General features: G+C 36.3%; 1 protein-coding gene across 1 annotated transcript; it reads left to right on the forward strand.

Annotated features, from left to right (window-relative positions):
* Positions 1 to 506: 506 nt before the first annotated feature.
* LOC121375783 (40S ribosomal protein S12-like) lies at positions 507 to 19,587 on the forward strand. Its single transcript, XM_041503418.1, has 6 exons — positions 507 to 589; positions 720 to 752; positions 11,502 to 11,630; positions 12,202 to 12,304; positions 16,209 to 16,310; positions 19,474 to 19,587. Exons 2-6 carry the CDS (start codon positions 736 to 738, stop codon positions 19,534 to 19,536), a joined length of 414 nt encoding a protein of 137 aa, XP_041359352.1. The 5' UTR covers positions 507 to 589; positions 720 to 735; the 3' UTR covers positions 19,537 to 19,587.
* Positions 19,588 to 19,950: the final 363 nt, after the last annotated feature.

Here is a 19,950-nt window from a genome sequence, read left to right on the forward strand (position 1 = left end):
TCACCCAGATCTTGATGCAGTTTATATAGGCTTCGTGAAAGAAATACATATATATGTAGTTTAACAACATTTAATTTTATAACTAGTGGTTATAATGAGGTGTATACGAAAATATGAATTGCGACACATTTACTGTCTACATTTTTGGTTGCACCAAAAGATCGTTTTTATGCATTTACTCCTCGTACGGGCGAGACGTGACCCAGTGATAAAGTGCTCGCCAGTGCACCACGACTAGTATATCAAAGGCCATGGTATGTGTTATCCTGACAGTGGGAATTGTGGAGATACGTGGAAACCCGGATGGTGCATATAAAAGATATCTTAATTGTTATGGCGTTTGAAATTATATACCAGTTTTGGAGAAAAAACCCCGCTAATGGTTCCAAGCAAAACTACAGGCTATTATCAACATCATCAACAACAACATCGTCGTCATCCTCATCACTATTATTTTATCATTGATCAACTGGTAAACATAGTAAAACTAAAATATGTTTTGTAGATAACAGTATTGAACATATTACCCATAATACACCTTGCCTTATTACTTCCTTTTTGTGAAAAACGTTTTCACGAGGGAATCATTGTAAGGATGGCTGTTAAAAATCTGCATTAATCTGTAAAGATGCACGCGTTTATTAACATATTTTGAATTTATATTTAATAAAACATTATCTAATCTCTTTGGATTCACTGTTATTTTCTTTTTATTACAGAAGGACGTCCGCCAATATGTCTGATGCGGAAGGGTATGTGTAAAATAATTCGGGCACTTTATGTTGCCCTGTCCAATATGAGAAATAACAACAAATATGCCTTGTCATCGACAAACTATTGGTTAATTAAATAGTTTAGATAGTTCCAGCATAATTGAATTTGATGTTAAACCCATTCGTGTCTGTAAAACCGTCCCAACTAAAAAGTTGACAACACTCGCTGTTCGCACACTTGCTTCAGCTTCATACACACTTGATATCTATATTTCGTAATTGGCGGGACGTAGGCCAGTGGTAAAGTGCTTGCATGATGTGCGGTCGGTCTGAGATCATCCCTGTCGGTTGGTCCATTAGACTGTGCCAGCCAGTGTACCATTGACGTCCCAAGCTGCTTTCGGCTAACGACAAAAATACGAATACGACACTTTCAGAAAGAAGTCTATATTTTTCAGTGACAGTTGTAGCCTACATGAAATAAAATGTATTCCAGTCTGTTAAGGAAATAAGCCAGCAATATGGGACAAAAAACAATCATTTTAGTAGTAGTAAACAAAGTTGTAATAGTACAATAGGAGAAGCCATGTGTTTAGGGAAGTGACGTCACGTATCAACATGCGCGCGCATCTGGTAGGCAGAAGTCTATCATAATGGCCATTAGTAGCAAAGCGAACTAGCGTAGCGTGAATAGCAAAGAATGGCCAAAACGTGCTTAAATTACCGCTTGTAGCACGGGAACGCTATTATACATAGCTCCTGTATGGAGGAGATACATGTACTCTTTCCACCCATAAAATTTGACGATTGACCGAGTTCAAAACTATAGCAAACTTCCTTTTTTTTCTTTTTCTTTTCACCTGAATAAATATTTTTAGTCCATGTATTTTTTAAAGCGTCTGGTCCATATTTCAAGTAAAGCATTACAAACGAGCGCAAGCACACACAAATGAAAAAATAAAATAAAACGAGTAGGCCTATATTTTTTATTTAAAACTGTTTAAAAGAAATAATTGGCCTACACTTTGTTAAAGGAAATTATTTCTTTAAACAATTTTAAATAACCCATATATATATATGTATATATATATATGTATATATATATATATATATGTATGTATGTACATATACATATACATATACATATATATGTACACATACACACACACACACACACATATATATATATATATATATATATATATGAACATTTGTTACAAATGAACAACCAGTAGACAATATATAGACAGTAGTTATATATATATAACACATCAGACTTGTCTACTGGTTCATTTGTAAGGCTTTTCATCAACAATAAATTTAAGCAAGTATCTTATTAGAAAACTTTACAAAAACTTTAAAACTATTAATTTTATCAAGTCCTTTTTTATTCCTTAAACTTGCTGATATCGGATACATATTAACACATTGTATTAAAATGGAGGAACCTAAATTTAGTTTCCATACATGTTCCATGACCACACATACATTGCTCCCTCTAGCTACAGCGTCCCTTTTTAAATATTAGTACAGAACTTAGCCTTTTAAAACCGGATACATCTCAAATTTACTTGGTCCCTCACCTTTGTGGTTCCATCTTCAGAACATTTTGTAGCATTATTTTTTATATATATATATATATATATATATATACATAAAAAATTGCCATTAATATTTTAATTGCCTAATCCCATGCAGGCCAGGACATAGTTTAATACGCAGTCGATCTAGGATTGATTCCTGTTGGTGGTCCTATAGGGCTGTTTCTCATTCCAGCCAGTGCTCTACAACTGGTGTAACAAAGGCTACACTATTTATTATCCTGTCTGTGGGCTGATGCATATAAAAGGTCCCTTATTGTTAATCGGAAAGAGTAATCCATTGTGTGACAGCAGCAGGTTTCCTCCCTAATATTATCTGTGTGATCCCTAAACATGTCCGACTCTATATATCCGTAATTAAAATGACTTTGAGTGCATTGTTAAATAAAAGATTCCTTCCTTTCAAATCTAAAACAGTGTCATTTACCTTTGACAAGAGGCACAGTTTCAAAGGCCATCACTTTCAACCTGATTAATAAACCAGTTAAAACAACAAATTACTGTAAATGGTAACAATACAATGTTTTAATGTAAGACACACATTAACACAATGCAAATATCATTTGATCGGGTTTATAATGATAATAGAAAAAGAAAAATAATAAATATGTGTTGTCTATTGTTTTCTCGATATAATTTTATTGATTTTGTAAAGTCTGTTTTTATTAGAAATAGAGATCCTGGTAAAAAAAAGATTAAATCCAAGTGTTATCAATGTCATCATCACATACTGAATAGCCCCAATAATGATTGCATATGGTAGTTTTGAAAGTCAGTGAAAAAGGTTCTGGTATCCTTCTTATGCACAGAAAACATGAGATACTGTAGAAAAGAATCGCTGAATCTAATACCAGTGTTCTCCTTAGCATCCCTTAATTCACCCTAAAACTTGAACGCCCTTAATTCATCGTGAAAGGCCCATTTTTCATCCAAGAGTTGCTAGTTCTCTTTTTGTCCATAAACAGGTATCACTGATACCTAGAAAAAAATAAGAAAATTGGTAAATTTCTATGATATATAAGTATGAAAGTTTTATATTGTGTATATTGAATATTATTGAAATATTTGAATACACATAAATGTATTTGTTGAAGACATATTGACATCTGTCACTGATGACAATAATACTTATAAATACAATCAGCTCCCCTTTTCTTTCTTTATTTGCTGCAAACAAATTCAGATAACTTATATAATAAATGCATGTAACATAATTTATGTTTTTAATAAAAATATGGTGGCTATCACCAACTTGTGGATCAATATCCAGTTTTTATTATTAGTATTTATTTATTTTTAATCCCAAACAAATGATTTAATACATCTGATATCCCACCCTGAAATGTTTATACCTTTTATTTTATTATTAAAAAATCAACTTACACATTACAAATACACCTGTGGATCACTTCTTCATAAAAAAAAAAGTAAAACATTATAATTAACATATAATATAATTAATAAATGGAAATATTTCAGAACCATTTTCATATGAAACAATATATATATGCTTGATTGCACACACACACGCACAGCTCCCTGTTATTTAATTAAAAATATAAATACTCCAGCCACCTACATATTTTATGGCATAATACAATATAAAATATATTCAGATTTTTGTTTTACCCACTAATGGATCTGTCAATACAAACAAAAAGTTACATAAAACGTTGTTTGTCGACTGACTGGGTAGGCCTACTGTTCACAGAGTATCTATCTTTGTTTCCATGTCAGTTTGGTGGGGGCTTTTATTATTATTATTTTTTATTTTATTATCTTTTCAATTTTCATTTCAATAAATACTGACGTGTATTAGTATTACGAATGAATAACATACAACAAACCTTGTATAAAATGACGATCTCCGTTGTGGGATGGGCAAAGTTGATTGTTGTCAGCTTTAACTGTTCAACGTTTCGCTTCCACTGTATTTGATGAAACTAATTTCATAATCCTTATTACAGTGACTTGTGCATCTAACAACAACGTATGAAATTACCATGACAAAATACCATTCATCAAAACTAGTCTACACTGATATAATTGACGGAAAAACATTCGATTGTTCATTACTACTAATGCCAGTATTGTCAACTGGTTTCTTGCCTACCAGCGCTCACGCGGTACCACGTGATCAAAACATGTGACGTCACCGTGGCTTCTCCTATACCATCCAGGAGGTATGTGAAAAAAAAAATCAACCTGCATAGATAGATATCAATCAGCTACCATTAACCAGAGCCTGAACCAAGCTTTAAAATGCTGTTTAATTTTTTTGCTGTAGGATGAATATTAAAAAAGTTATGACATTTTGAAGATGTCAAATCACACCCATTTTATGCTTCGTTTTACTACTAAAAGAAAAGAAAAAAGTTGTGACCGTTTCAATTAATTAACGCCGACTTTGAACACAAAACTTTTTTAATATTGGTTGAATTATAATGAAACTTTCAGGGACGGTAGTTCATTCAACACACAAACTACTGGTGAAGTTAGCACTTAATTCATTATTTAACACAATAATCAAATTAATAATTTTGACTAAAACCAAAAACGGTTTCGTTGATTAAACAATTAGGGGAAATTCCACATAACTTCCTTGAGTTTTCCACCTACAGACAAAATGTAAATACCATCAGATTGCTTATTAAAAGCACAAGAAACCTGGATAATTTTTAATGAGATTAATTTATTTATTAATTAATAAGAAAATCAATTTCATTAGATACAAAGGCCGTCGCCAAACAATGTGGTAGTATTCATAACTTTCTTAATAGATGAAATATTTTGGCTAGATTTGCAGTGGAGATGGCTCATAACCAGCACTTTCTAATGCTATAATAACCAGCACTTTCTAATGCTATAATATCATAACTACATTTGTAATTAAAGAATAATTACCTAAAATCGTTATCACTGGAGACATCATTATCAGTGGAAACTTTACAGTCTAACTTGTAATTATTTTGACATGCTTATATACCACTAAGGTTTCATTGAAACTTTCAAGCATGTCTGTCCCAGGTCTTGCCCATGGATAGCCAGGGACATTATCCAGGATAGAAAATTTAAAGGGACAATTTAGAATTTTAATGCCAAAAGGTGAAGGAAGGAGGAAGAGGAAAAGTTTTATTTAATGACATACTCAACACATACGAAATACTTCTCGGCAGATATCATCAAACCTCAATTTTTCACTTTCTCTGGAAAGGCATTTAAACTTTTCAACACTTCTAGTTGCTATAAGAATCCATCTCTGTATAGGTTGGCTGAAAACCAAATTGATCAGCAACCGCTCGAATTGTTTTAGCTGCAGAGCGTTCATTCTCCATGTACATAAGACATGTCCGTTCTGATATATCCCATCATCAGGTAAAGCACTAAAGTCCTCGGTGGCCATGCTGCCGAGCTATCCCAGGTTTCGCAGGTGGAAGGTTTCTCCTTTTTTTTCTTTGGACCCATTTTAGTGTCTGAAAATTTAATTTAATTTCTTTTAAATGTTGGCTATAATCAAATTATCTAATCAGTTCTCACAAACTCATATTTAATCAAAACAAACATAAGCACATGTATGTAATTTTTGTTTGTAAACATGACTCGGCCAATCAAATTGGAGAAAATCGAGTCACGTGACCCAATTGACGAATGCAAGGAAACGGAAGACAATAAAATGGGTGAATAAAATCGCCATGCATCTGCTCTGTACATTTATTATTTAGGGGAAAAAACATGTTTAGAACATAATAAATACTATTAAAATTCATTTCAATGCCATATTTTTTTTATAAATCTATTCGATGTGAAGGATTTGGCAAGCATTTTGTACTGGTGAAAAATCTAAAAAAATATGGTGATCTTGACAATTCCTGGGATTTTCTTATTTTTTGCGCATCCTGCAAAAACCTGGGTCGTCAGATTTGCATATAATTTAGTACAAATGTAGATAAATATATTACAATTTAATTATGTTTTAATGAATATAGTTACTTACCTTCGGGTAAAGCGTGGATGACCAAAAACTTTGCTGAAATATTTTCCCCACTTCTAGTGCGCCCAATGAAAAATTTCAAAAACGTGGATAAAGGGGAGAAAACGAACTACGTCGTCATACTTTTCATTCCCTTCTAACTGTAATATTAGATGAGCTATGCACAGTTCAATAGGACGCACACCCGGTCATGCCTCGATGCGCAAGCTCAGGTATCGAGTGCGAGTGCGAATAATTTTAACATGCTCACATACCGCTAGAGTTTCGAGCATGTCCGTCCCGGGGCCTGTCTCTGGATAGCCAGTGACTTGCTCCGGGACAGAACAAAATTAAGGGGATAATTTTGAAATTTACATCTAAAAATTAAATGGTGGGGAATTGACTGCTCGGCCGAATATTTATATAATTTGGAGCATTTTAGAAGGACAGTCCAAAAATAAATAAGAGAAAGAAGAGAGGATCGGACTATTTAATAATATTTTTGACATAACATTTTGAACGAAGGTCTAAAAGTTTAAAGTCCGATCTATATGGTCCGGGCCAGGGGGGGAGGGGTAATTTTGAGGTGGGCGGAATTTGGAATACGAATTTAGTAGTTAGGTCAAAGACCGAAGACCAAAATGTGCTACCAAAATTTAAGTCCAAACAATAAAATTAGAGTGCTCGGCCGAAAAGGTTTTAAGGTGATTTGAGCAATTTAGACGGGCTACCAAAATAAACTGCGTCGGACTTCACAAAGAAAGAAAAAAAAAAAAAAAAAAAAAAAAACCCCATAAAATTTTGAACTGCGGCCAAAAATGTTTTTAAAGTCCAACTGAGCCCTAAAAAAGGAAGTACATGTCCTAGGAGAGGGTACGCAGCGGAACTCATGGCGAGTTGATGGGATGATCGGCTCGGAACTTCGGGAAGAAGTGAGGCAGGTCGATGTAGCACTCTCCCCGAAGTATTGCTGAGTAGTCTTCTGGAAGTATCAGCTTGATAATCCGATGGACGATTGGATTATCCATGTCTGATTTCAGTAAGCCTTGCCGGTACATCCCGTTCCGCTCCGACGTCAGGTAGTAGGTACGACTTCACTCGACGTACTGGAACTGGTACCGCCCTTGACCAGTTGGTGTTGGTCTCCAGCTCTTGGTGACGAAGGGGCCTGGCAACTGAGAGGTCGCAGTGAACTCCCCCTTCACACAGTTGCGGTACCGTCCAGGAAGCTTGTTGCGTGCGATCTGCCAAGTCGTGGGCTGTGTGTCGGACAAGTCCTGGACAGACACCTTCCTCTTCTTGGCTTCACGCTCTGCAACCGCTGTCGCAACAACTCGTGGAGACGCCGGTGGATTGGTTGGTGCGGACGACACTTTTCCTGTTTCCATCGGCGTTGGTGCTGCAGGGGGAGGAGCCGCCACTGCCGGTTTAGCCGACAGCTTTGGCTCCCCCTTTGCCGCTCCTGGCGTCTGCTGCTTCCGAGTAGTGGGGGACGGCGACGCAGAAGGGGCCGCCGCCGGCAGTTGAGCTGCCGGTTTTGGCTCCCCCTGAACCGCCCCTGCCGGTCTCGTCTTCTTCTGTGAATCAGGAGGGACCGCCCCTGGCGGTTGAGCCGCCCGGTTTGGTCCCCCCTGAGCTGCCGTGGGACGACGTCTCCTCCTACTTCCCGATCTCTTCTGTTTATTGTCACCATAATACAAGGTGACAATAGCCGTGCTCCCATTGTGTTCAACACGATACTTGGCTAAGCGGCCAAGCTCGTGCAGCACAGCCCCAAGGGTGGGGGGGGGAGAGAAACCTCGACGTTTGCTAAACACAACCGCATTCTGCGCCGTCTCGAGTAGGAATCCTCAGGTATCGAGGCACATTAGCCTAGAGCGATAAGTGGGTCATTCCCACATACCTACATCCAGTAAACAAAAAGGGTGGTATTTTTTTTTAACTGCATTCAGGCATGTACATTGCAGTCGAGAATGGTCGTTCAGGTTGTCCGTAAGAAATGTCTAACAGTGTTACGTTCTTGACAAACATTTCAACAGGGAACGGTAGTTTTGTTTCCAAACATAAACCAGGCAATGCATTCCGGACTTCCACGTTTCGTTTTTTTCGTCAGGAATTGCATCAATGTTGGCACGCACTTGTGCAATTGCAAGCAGTTATAGTTAATCCGTGTTTAGGCAGCGTCCACTAGATGAATTTACTTCCGCGTTTAGTTTTCTTGTACGAAATTGCACCAATGTTCGTGCACACTGGTGCAATTGCAAGTAATTTTGGCATTCCGCATTTAAACAGCTAGGTTACCAGGCTATATTTTGAGGTAACCTGTAAATGGGTTACCAGATACAATGCTTATTTCGATGCCTGCATTGGTAAAATAACCTTTACGCTCGTGCACGGTTTGTCATTTTTAATTAGATAAAATATATCTTTCCTTAGAACAGCACAGTTGATGAACACTTTAATATTTTTTTGAATGGTCCGTGTTTTCGCTAACACTTCATGAGCATTATGTTCATACCAGTGAATAGTTTGTAAAATATTGATTTTCTAATATTTTGATGCTTAATTAACACAATTTACAGGGGTTCAGAAATGGAAAATATTTTAGTAGCCCTCTGGACCAGAACCAACTAAAATGTACTAGTCCGCCAGCCCATAGATCGAAATATTATAATATACACTTCAAATGATAGATATAAATTTGACAAAAACATTACTAACACGGTTGGCCAAATTAAAAAAAAGCACCCTCCCCCCTCACACACCTTGATTAACAAAACCAGATAGCCCATCGGACCAGTAGATTTATTGTTCAACTCGTCCGTCCGAATGTTTACTTGCATTTGGCGAGCGGGCGAGTACTTTCTGCACTCCTGATTTATACATTAAAAATTATGTACAATAATTGTTAAGAATGGATTGTCTACTATTCACTACTAGTGATTTCCCTAGAAATCCGGCAAGACATGGTAGACCAAACACTTTTGGGGGGGCATCTTCACCATTTTCGGGGCACTTGTTTTTCAATAAAAAAAATATGATTAAAATAAACAATGTAATTTATATGCTTGCTTTAATAAATGAACATTTGGCAAAAGATATCTGACAACAAATCGCATGTTGATTGCGCGAACTGTGCACAAGAAGTTGGAAGAATAACGCAGTTAGGGACATTGACAATATGTCAAAGACGGTGAACTGGGCTTACCCCATAAACCAGTCTATTTACATTGGACTTGTTTTTAAAGAATCTGCATATGATTGAATCCTGACATCAAAATAACTTTTGTTGAATTAAAACCTTCCCGAAAACAGTGCACAAATGAGGAAAAGACAAAGTAGACATTAAAAATATTTTTATATGCAGGGAAATGTACACAACCGCCATTTTGCATTGTGCGCACTATATTAAATGGCATGTAATATTAAACAAACCTAAATAAACAAGTTTCACACCACCGTCACTCTTGGAAAACAATAGCCTGGTTTATGGGAGTAGGTGAAGAATATCAACGTCAGACTACGACATGCATTTAATATTTGTTGGTTGATTTTGACATGGTGAACAAGATTAAACATAAAAAATGATTGTACATTACAATGCGTGTGTAGAAACCATTTCCTGTTAATAGGCCGGTTCACGGTGACTCCATGTGTGTTACCTTGTCTGTGGGATGGTGCATATAAAAGATCTCATCATTATATAGTTCTACGGGTATAATATAATATACATGTATGATTAAAGGGACACACCCTAGTTACGGCTAGTTGTTAACCATTACAGCGTTGTTTTTCGCTATTAAACCCATTTTTTCACAAATAAAATTGCACTTTACTATTTAGAATATACATTTCCATTCACCTGAAGTGTTTTTTGGTAATCCTGGTAATCCTGGTGTTTGTAATACCACAAAATTCATTTTTCGTATTTCTGAAAAACGGACGCACGTTTGAGAAAAAAACGTTGAGCAGACAAGGTCTAACAGATTTGTTGTTGTTCATTTGTGAGATTTTTTCTTCACAGTTCGTGAACATTTTCAGTAACAATAAAGTTCAGACAAGTAAGTATCTCAATACAAAACGTTACAAACCCTTAAAACCAATAATTTTGCTAAGTCCTAGGATATCTGGAGAGGGGATACAACCAGGACAGAACAGTTGGAACATGTCCAGGAGAGGTGAAAAGAACGCACCCCAAGTCTGTGAAATTTGTTGTGACGTAGGCATTGTTGTGCTTCGAGCGACATCTACCGGTGACATCAGAATACAAACTTTCAAAATTATTTCAAGCAATTGGGACATGGGGATTCCCATGGTATTTATCGATATAAAACCTGCTTTTTCACTCCATTTGATAAAAACGTGATCTAAGTGTGTTACAGGTTTGTAGATTAACCAAATTATAATTTATTTTCGCTGGATGGAACTAGGGTGTGCAGCTTTAATAAAGGGAAATTATTTCAACATTTGGTTGACAGGTAGTTTTATTTTTGACATGGGTCATTTTGACAGGCACAACTAAAAAAATATTTCCAGGCCCAAGTTAAACAAAAAAATCCATTAATTCAATATTGCTATGTTGACGTTTGAAATTAACACAAATTTACCGGCCTTGGTAGCATCTTTGTTAGGCCATTGGTCTACAGGCTGGTAGGTACTGGGTTCGGATCCCAGTCGAGGCATAGGATTTTTAATCCAGATACCGACTCCAAACCCTGAGTGAGTGCTCCGCAAGGCTCAATGGATAGGTGTAAACCACTTGCACCGACCAGTGATCCATAACTGGTTCAACAAAGGCCATGGTTTGTGCTATCCTGCCTGTGGCAAGCGTAAATAAAAGATCCCTTGCTGCTAATTGGAAAGAGTAGTCCATGTAGTGGCAACAGCGGGTTTCCGCTCCAAATCTGTGTGGTCCTTGACCATATGTCTGACGCCATATAACCGTAAATAAAATGTTGAGTGCGTTGTTAAATAAAACATTTCTTTCTTTTTTTCAACACATAATTGCTTGTCCTGACAAAAGTGTAAATCTGCTTAAAACAAGAAATATATACAACAATTGTTTATTTGCATCACTGTTCATACTTTGATTAATGTGAACATTAAAGAAAAAGAAAGTCCTTGATTTATATACATGTGTCATTGACGATGGAGAAGACATGTTTTTAAGCTTGGGCTGTAAAAATTGTGCACCAATTGGAGATTTTATTGTTTCAGAGATGATACCTCTGCTAGTGGAGCTGGGTCCATGGATATATACACAGCCTTACAAGAAGTGCTGAAAACATCCCTGATCCATGACGGTCTGGCCAGAGGACTTCATGAATGTACCAAGGCACTTGACAAGTTTGTATTTCTGGTTGTACATGCCAAATAAAATCTCATCGGCGACAAGTTAACGTTTGCGGTTAAAAACACTATGGTATAACCCATAAATATCAGTAATATAACCCCTCTATGAAAGTATTAACTGAAGAAAGTAGAACCTTTCATGGTTCACTTTTGATATAACGCGATTTTTATACAATACCTAGTTTCACACAAAAAATTTAGTACTTTTACAGTTAATCTATACAGGTTTCAAGCAAAAGTCTACTAACTTGATACATTGATACTAGATGAAATAAAATTGCATACAGCTAAATGTTTTGGCAACATGTATTGTCAGTTGTCTCCATTGGAAGGAGTTGTGGTATTAACTTTGTCAAAACTTTGGTGTACCTCGAACTTTGACCAATCTGGATGTTATTTGGTTTAGGTAATACCTTCTTGCTAGTTAGTACATTATGTGAACAATTTTTAATGGTACAGTTTAATTTTTTATCGGAAGGATAAATATTTCTACATGTAATTTAAATTAATTCTACATATAAATAAAAATTATAATTTTGTAATGAGACCTTTGTTTATTTTTCAGACGTCAAGCGTTCCTCTGTATTTTGGCAAATAATTGTGATGAACCAGCTTACGTTAAACTGGTAGAGGCTCTTTGTGCAGAGCATGGCATCAACCTGCTCAAGGTATTACACAAATTTCGCAGAATTTAAAGGTGCAGACCCTAGTTTCAGACTGAAAATGGACACTTAGTTTAGTTGATCTACAAACCTTAAACATACATTTGGATATGGTTATAATGGAGAGAAGCTAAAATGTGTGATATTTAAACAGGCCAATCTGTCTTGATAACCGTTAATTTTCAGACAAAAGTGCGTTTTTTAGAATTATAAAAAAATGTATTTTGGAATATAGCCAAAACCTGGAGGACCTATTATTTCAGAGTATGAAAATTAATATTCTAGATAATAAATTGTAAGTACTTGTAATTATAAAATAGCTCTAATTGTGAAAAATATGCCATAATGTTTTAAACTGGGGTCTGTCACTTTAATCTGTACCGAAATTCAGTTGGTGTATAATAAGACTGGGGTAAAGCTCTCGCCGTGTGCTTGATCGATCCATTAGACTTTTTCATTCTAGCCTTTGCTCTACAGTTACACCACAGCTGGTGTAACAAAGACCATGGCATGTACTGTCCTGTCTGAGATGGTGCATATAAAAGATAACCTTTCTGCTAATCAAAAATAGTACATGACGTGGTGGCAGCGGATTACTCTTCTGTGTGGTCCTTGATCATGTGACTTCAAATACAAATGTGTTGTGCATCATTAAAATGAATTTCTTCCTTTGTCTTGGGATTAAAGTGGCTAATAGATCTCATCAAAATGGTTTTGTAATGGTGTGGTTTTGTTTGATCTGATGGACACTTAAAATGGGAACAAACAGGGAAATGTGGTGTGTCAGGCTGAAACTGATAGAAATAAGCTGAATTTTTTTTTGGGTCCACCGGACGAACATCTAGAAATCTACTTATCCAGCAATATTTTCACTTGTTCACATAAATGTTTTGTTTTATTGAAGTACAAGTAAGTTATTTTTGATTGCTAAAAATTAAACTGCATTGAACATTTTTACTTGTCCACTGGACAACCATTACGGTACATTTTGCATGTCCGGGCAGATTTTCACTTTTCAGGACAAACGGATGAGTGCTTATTTCGAACACTGGCTGAAAGGCTAGATAATTGATGACTTTACCTCTATTATATTGCTCTGGACTTTTGTCTATTGGACATATTACTCAGTTTCATGTGTGATGAATGAAAATTTGGTAACATTCAAGATACGTCCAAACTTTGAGCCTCTTTACTATCCCATGATGATCACAATGCTCCCTCTTCCGATTTATCTGAGGATTAGCACTGTCTGAGGATATCATTAAACAGACTGTTGATGTTTAAATGGACATACCCTAGTTTTTAAACACTTAAGGGATATATTTTTACTATTAGAGCCGTTTTTGATAACTGAAATCATACTTTACTTAATTTTATTGTTTAGATTATCCATTTCCGTACATTCAATGTGTTTTTGGTCATCCTGGTGTTTTTGATATCACAAAATTATTCTCATATTTTTAAAAACGCACTTGCGTCCAAGAGGTGAGTTATGGAGTCTTAAGAGGGTATTTCACCATTTCAAAGTCACACTCGAGTTTTACTCAATTGTAACTTTATCCAAATGTGTTACAGGTTTGTAGATTAACTAAACTTAATGTTAATTTTCATGGGCTGAAACTATGGTCTATCCTAACTTCCCATCACTCACTGGCAAGACGTAGTCCAGTGGTAAAAGTGCTCGGTCGGTTTGGGATCGATCCCTGTCAGTGGGCCAATTGGGTTATTTTTCGCTGCAACCAGTGCACCACGACTGGTATATCAAAGGCTGTGGTATGTGCTGTCCTGTCTATGGGACGGTACATATAAAAGATCCCTAGCTGCTAATCGAAAAGAGTAGCCCATGGAATTGGCGACAGCAGGTTTCCTCCTTCAATATCGGTGTCTGACCCATATAACCGTAAATAAAATGTGTCGAGTGCATCGTTAAATAAAACATTTCCTTCGACTTGGACATATTACTCGATTTCATACGTGATGAACGATAATTTGATAACATTCCTAAAGACGTCCAAACTTTGAGCCTCTTTATTATCCCATGATGATCACAATGCTCCCTCTTCCGAATCATCTGAGGATTAGCACTGTCTGAGGATACTGAACCTTTGCCGTTTAAGGAAAGCTATCATTCAAAAGCTAGTTAATCAATGATTTTACCTCTTATTATCTTGCTCTCGACTGTCTGTTGGGGGGGAGACGTAGCCCAGCGGTAAAGTGCTCGCTTGATGCGCAGTCTGTTTGGGATTGATCCCCATCGGTGGGCCCATTGGGCTGTTTTTCGCTGCAACCAGTGCACCACGACTGGTACATCAACGGCCGTGGTATGTGCTGTCCTGTCTATGGGACGGTACATATAAAAGATCCCTAGCTGCTAATCGAAAAGAGTAGCCCATGGAATTGGCGACAGCGGGTTTCCTCCTTCAATATCTCTGTCTGACCCATATAACCGTAAATAAAATGTGTCGAGTGCATTGTTAAATAAAACATTTCCTTCGACTTTGTTGGACATATTACTCAATTTCATACGTGATGAACGATAATTTGATAACATTCCTAAAGATGTCCAAACTTTGAGCCTCTTTATTATCCCATGATGATCACAATGCTCCCTCTTCCGAATCATCTGAGGATTAGCACTGTCTGAGGATATTGAACCTTTGCCGTTTATCATTCTGATACTCCATCCAGGCCACACACTGGAACCAGGTTTGTTGTATGTAGACTATTTCCTTGAAAATGGTTAATTTAAAGACGGATGTATTGGCCAAAGACTAGATGTTGTTCGTAGCCACTTTTTATAAAAATGAGCAGTTGGCTAATTTGGTAATGAACAGGGTGAGCCCTTCTCCATCACTCTTCTGAGACTAGTTTATGAAGTTATTTTTAGCTCCCCATATATAAAATATGCTACAAAAGGATTAAATATTGATGCTCATTATGGTACTACTATACATCTTCAAATTAATGCGATCATAATATTAATGCGAAAAATGCGATATCGTGTTATTTGCATTAATAATGACACATTTATTTCTGTTTTGTCTAGCAATAGTCCAGCAAGCTACTTATGTGTCACACACTATTAAAACAAAGATTACAATTTTAGGGACTAAACAGGTTAATTGATGTGTACACCGACATACTAGGGAGTTGATGTAACTGGGATGTAACCGAAAGATACATTGACGTGTGTTGTGTTAGGAAAGTTAATATTCCAAAGGGAGACCATTTGCATTAATTTCATCTCTCATTTTAGTCTGCTTACAGTCACTTGCATTAATTTATGAATGCAGTAATTTCAGGATCTACAGTATCTTAAATGGCTCCACATAATCTTAAGTTAGGGGAGCCATTAATCAAATTGAATTTTATAGCAAATTGATATGTATTACGAAAACCAATCTTGAAACTATCAAATGATATTTTTGACAGCATAAGTAAAACTAAAAACTAAAGGGAGGTAACTGGCTAGAAATTATATGTTCCTAGTGTTATGATAATAAAGTGAGAAGTTTGAAAATGCTGGAACATGAGTCTATTACTGTGACTTGACACCTTTCCCACAAACTGAAATTCTTGAATCTCTCTAGGTCTCCATTCAACTGATTGGGTTTTTTCTAGTTTCAACCAATGCACCACAACTGGTCAAAGGCTGTGGTATGTTCTTTCCTGTCTTGGAAAATGCATATAAAAGATCCCTTTCTGCTAATTGGAAAAATGTAGCAGGTTTCCTATGATGACTACGTGTCAGAATTACCAAATGTTTGACATCCAATAGCCAATTAATTAATGTGCTCTAGTGTCGTTAAATAAATGTAAAACTTTATTTGAACTCGTTAGGTCTGTGATTTTTATGTTTCAATGGCGAAAACTAGGATATTGTTAATTGCTTGTGTTTTATTAATCCTAGGTTGACGACAACAAGAAGCTGGGTGAATGGTCAGGGCTTTGCAAAATCGACAAAGAAGGAAAAGCTAGAAAAGTGGTTGGCTGCAGTTGTGTAGTAGTAAAGGTAACAAATTAATCTTAAAAGTTAACTCCCAAGTTCTCATATTGTGGTCATAGGCCTTGATCAAATTATTAGATTGTTTGATTATGACATTGATAAACAGCTTATGAGCAAAATATCAAAGAGCATATCGATGTAGAATAACTAGATGTCAGGTTTATCCTGTGAAGGTAAGAATGGGAAGTTATACGAGACATGCTCAAGTTCGAGCACTTAAGTCAGATGAACAATTTTGTAATGTAGATGTATGTGATGTTTTAACTCGTAATCTGTTATAAGTTATGATTTTGCGTTAATCTGTTATCATAATCAGCCTGCAAGACAGACTCCAAATGTGTGGGGTGTTTTTTCTGGGGGGTGGAGGGGGGTGCATTATAGAACAAATATAACTTGGTAGTTGTCATGTTAAATCTTCCCTGAGTCAAACCACTGGCTATGCCAGGGGTAGGACCCAGGAGAAACATTTCTGAACCTTAGTGGTTATAGGCATATGAAAGTTTCAAGTCATTAAAGATCTGTATTTTGAGTACATCTAGATGAGTTTTTGTCATAGTGGTTGGTTGTTTGTGTAGCTCTTGGAAATCTTTCAAAAGCTTGTTATAGATGTCACTGGTATAGTACGGTAAATAGAATATAAATATTTGTTTAGTCGTGATTTGTTTCCATTACATTTACTTGTCATAGAAAATGTAATTTTAGTGGTTTCAATTTTAAACTATTTGCAGAAGTTCAAGGGCTAGCTCTGGGTGAACACAAAGTTTTGCCAAATTATCTATTAAAGGAAACATGACACGAGACCATATTATAGCTCATTTTAAAAGAAAAATGATATAAAAATAATATACAAATAACTTTATAACAATAAAATACGTGTAGTTAACTTAAAATGAAGAAATTACGCTAACCAGTATCAAAGTACGATTTATGCATATTTCTTCGTGAGCGTTCGGAAAAAAAGGGAAGTGACGTCAGAGCCGCTGTACTCTTCCATTGTTGTTAACTGTTTATATATGGAGTAAGGGGCTTACGATCTTTTCAGTCCAACAGTGCCGTACTGCGCGGCCTTCGGGTGTAAAAATAAACAGTTTAAACGATCGGGATTGTCTTTTTATGGTTTTCCAAAGGATTGTATCCGAAGAAAGACGCGTGTATTTTATCGCAAAAGAAAAGATTGGACACCAACACCGCATAGTACTTTGGTGTCCGCCTAATTACAGCCCGGAGCCCGAACGTTACCCGGAGACAAAAACAGTACTCGGTTGCGAATGCCGAGGTGTACATTGTACATATTTGGCACAAAGATACACCTCAGCATGATGTATTTATATATGTTAAAACAAAAATGTAGAATTTTTTATTTATTTATTTTTTTGTAAAAAAAAAGATTTTTCATGTTAGGGCTGTAGGCCTACATAACAAAATCTGTATTCACCGTCCGAAGAAGGAAACGTCGATAAGTAATTAAATATGGCATATACAAACATGGGATTTGGCATGAGGATACATCTCAGTACGATGTATTTAAATATGTTTTTAAAAAACGTGTCGAAAACAATAATAATTTTAAATAATGTTTTTAATCTTCGGGCGGAATACGTTACAAAAACGTTCCTCATCGCCCGAAGCCCCAAAGCAACACGAAGTTCAATACAAAAAACCCCACTACTGTCGGTGTCGAAATAACTATTATGTTTCATCCACGGGCTGACTTGAGAATCGGAGTGTTGTTTTAGTTAATTGGTCCTTTCTTTCCGTGGCCTGCACATGTGATTCCTGATTGGCAGGTGTATATTGCAGGGTATCGACCAGGTAAGTGATTACCACGGTCTAGACATGCGTACAAAATACGTGCCAGTTTTTTTAAGATTACAGGGTATTGTGGCGTAACCTGTCGCGACTATAGTACAATGTTAATGGACATTATCAGCCGCCCTGCTTCATTACTGTAAATAATGCTGTAAAACCCTTGATTAAGTAGACTTTCCCATCTAAAATTACAAAACTGACCAATTACGTAGTACCAAAGAAAAGAAAATTATCACTTGGGTATCGTGAGTGGTAGTTTTTACTCTAACGCACCCTACCAATAGGCCTAATAATATGCTACTTTTTTTTATGAGAGAAAAATACTATAACCCCATTTCGTTCTATTGATGCAAATAGAAATATATTTAGTTTAAAAGTTGATTATACTCTCAAGTCATTTATGTTGTTTTACAAGCCAGGTTAATGAAAGTGAAGCGCCTTGTCGTAAATTAGAGCGTTTGTTTACACTGTGCATACAGATTTCATTATGTACAGCCCGAACATAAAAAATGCGATATTTTCTAAAAAAAACTAAAACCCAAAAATGTTTGTCCTACATTTATAGTTTTTACATATTTAAATACATCATATCGAGGTGTATCTTTATGCTAAATATGAACAGTATACACCTCGGCATTAGCATCTGAGTTTTGGTTTTGTCTCCGGGTTACTTTCGGGCTCCGGGCTGTAAATTGGTCGACCGGTCTGGTCTGGCACCATCAGTTTCTCCACCCTCCGACTCGCTATCCGTTTTTTCTTCAGTATCACTGTTGTAAGTAAATGTGTGTCTTTCTTCATTTACTAACAGCTCATATTGATACGGCAAAACGTTTTGCGAACGAACACTCATTGTTTTGGTAAGCTGTGCAAGTCTTAGATTCTTTATGAGTGGTACGGACTAATGCTTTTAAGTGTAAGGCTTCAGATCAAGCGACGCGTCTCTGACGTCAGGGACCTCGTGATTGCCCTGCTCATTAAAGATCGGCAATTTCCGCCAAGAGCTCGTATCTGGGGTTCTTTTATGGAGATATTTTAAGTAATTAATTTTTTATAATTAATTTTTTTAGGTGATTCAATTTATAATTAATTGTACATGGTTGGTGCCAAATATGGTTTACGTGACATGTTTCCTTTAAACTTCAAAAATGGCAGAAAACCAGTTATTTTACAATAAAATGTAGTAAAATTATTTCGCCAACTCAAAATAAAATTTGCCAGTTTTAAAAATTTGCAATTGGCGAATTTGGTGACTGCCAGAGCTAGCCCCGAGATCCTTAAAAAATTCATTCTGTAGTCTTAATTTGTTTTTAATTTGTTTTTAATATACTTATATTTTCATACAATTGTTTTATTCCCACAGGACTATGGCAAGGATTCGCAAGCCCTGGACGTGTTGAATGAATACTTCAGAACGAAAAAGTAAACAAAATTTTGTCTTTGGACAAAAGTTTTAATAAAGACAGTTGATGGAGAATTAGTGTGTGTTTGTATTTTTCATAGTAGCTTCCATACCCTAAATTATAATGTGTTCAGGATATGCTTATACACAGTTTTGTCTTCCACATGTTGATATATAAAAAAAAGAAAAAGAAAAAAAGATAAAAGGATTAGAACTACATGGGTAAGATGATCTAACAGATTCTGCAAGTAACCAGGATCATTGTTTCCAAGTTTGGAACATTTTATTGTAAAAATGTAACCAGTGCTGATGGTATAGTAGGCAATGTGTTGGTTGCTTCAGGTCTTTAGTTCAGCCAATCAAAACGTTTGTGAAACGTTCGCTGGATGAACTTGTGGGCAGAGGGTGGGGGGGGGGGAGGGAGAGCATTTATGATTG

The sequence above is a fragment of the Gigantopelta aegis genome, chromosome 6 (assembly GCF_016097555.1).
Source record: "Gigantopelta aegis isolate Gae_Host chromosome 6, Gae_host_genome, whole genome shotgun sequence".
Classification (NCBI taxonomy): domain Eukaryota; kingdom Metazoa; phylum Mollusca; class Gastropoda; order Neomphalida; family Peltospiridae; genus Gigantopelta; species Gigantopelta aegis.

What these genes read in the sequence shown, in the direction of transcription:
- LOC121375783 (XM_041503418.1), top strand. An exon ending in TGTACCAAGGCACTTGACAA is followed by an intron (nt 11,631 to 12,201) that starts GTTTGTATTTCT and finishes TTTATTTTTCAG; the next exon opens with ACGTCAAGCGTTCCTCTGTA. An exon ending in GCAGTTGTGTAGTAGTAAAG is followed by an intron (nt 16,311 to 19,473) that starts GTAACAAATTAA and finishes TTATTCCCACAG; the next exon opens with GACTATGGCAAGGATTCGCA.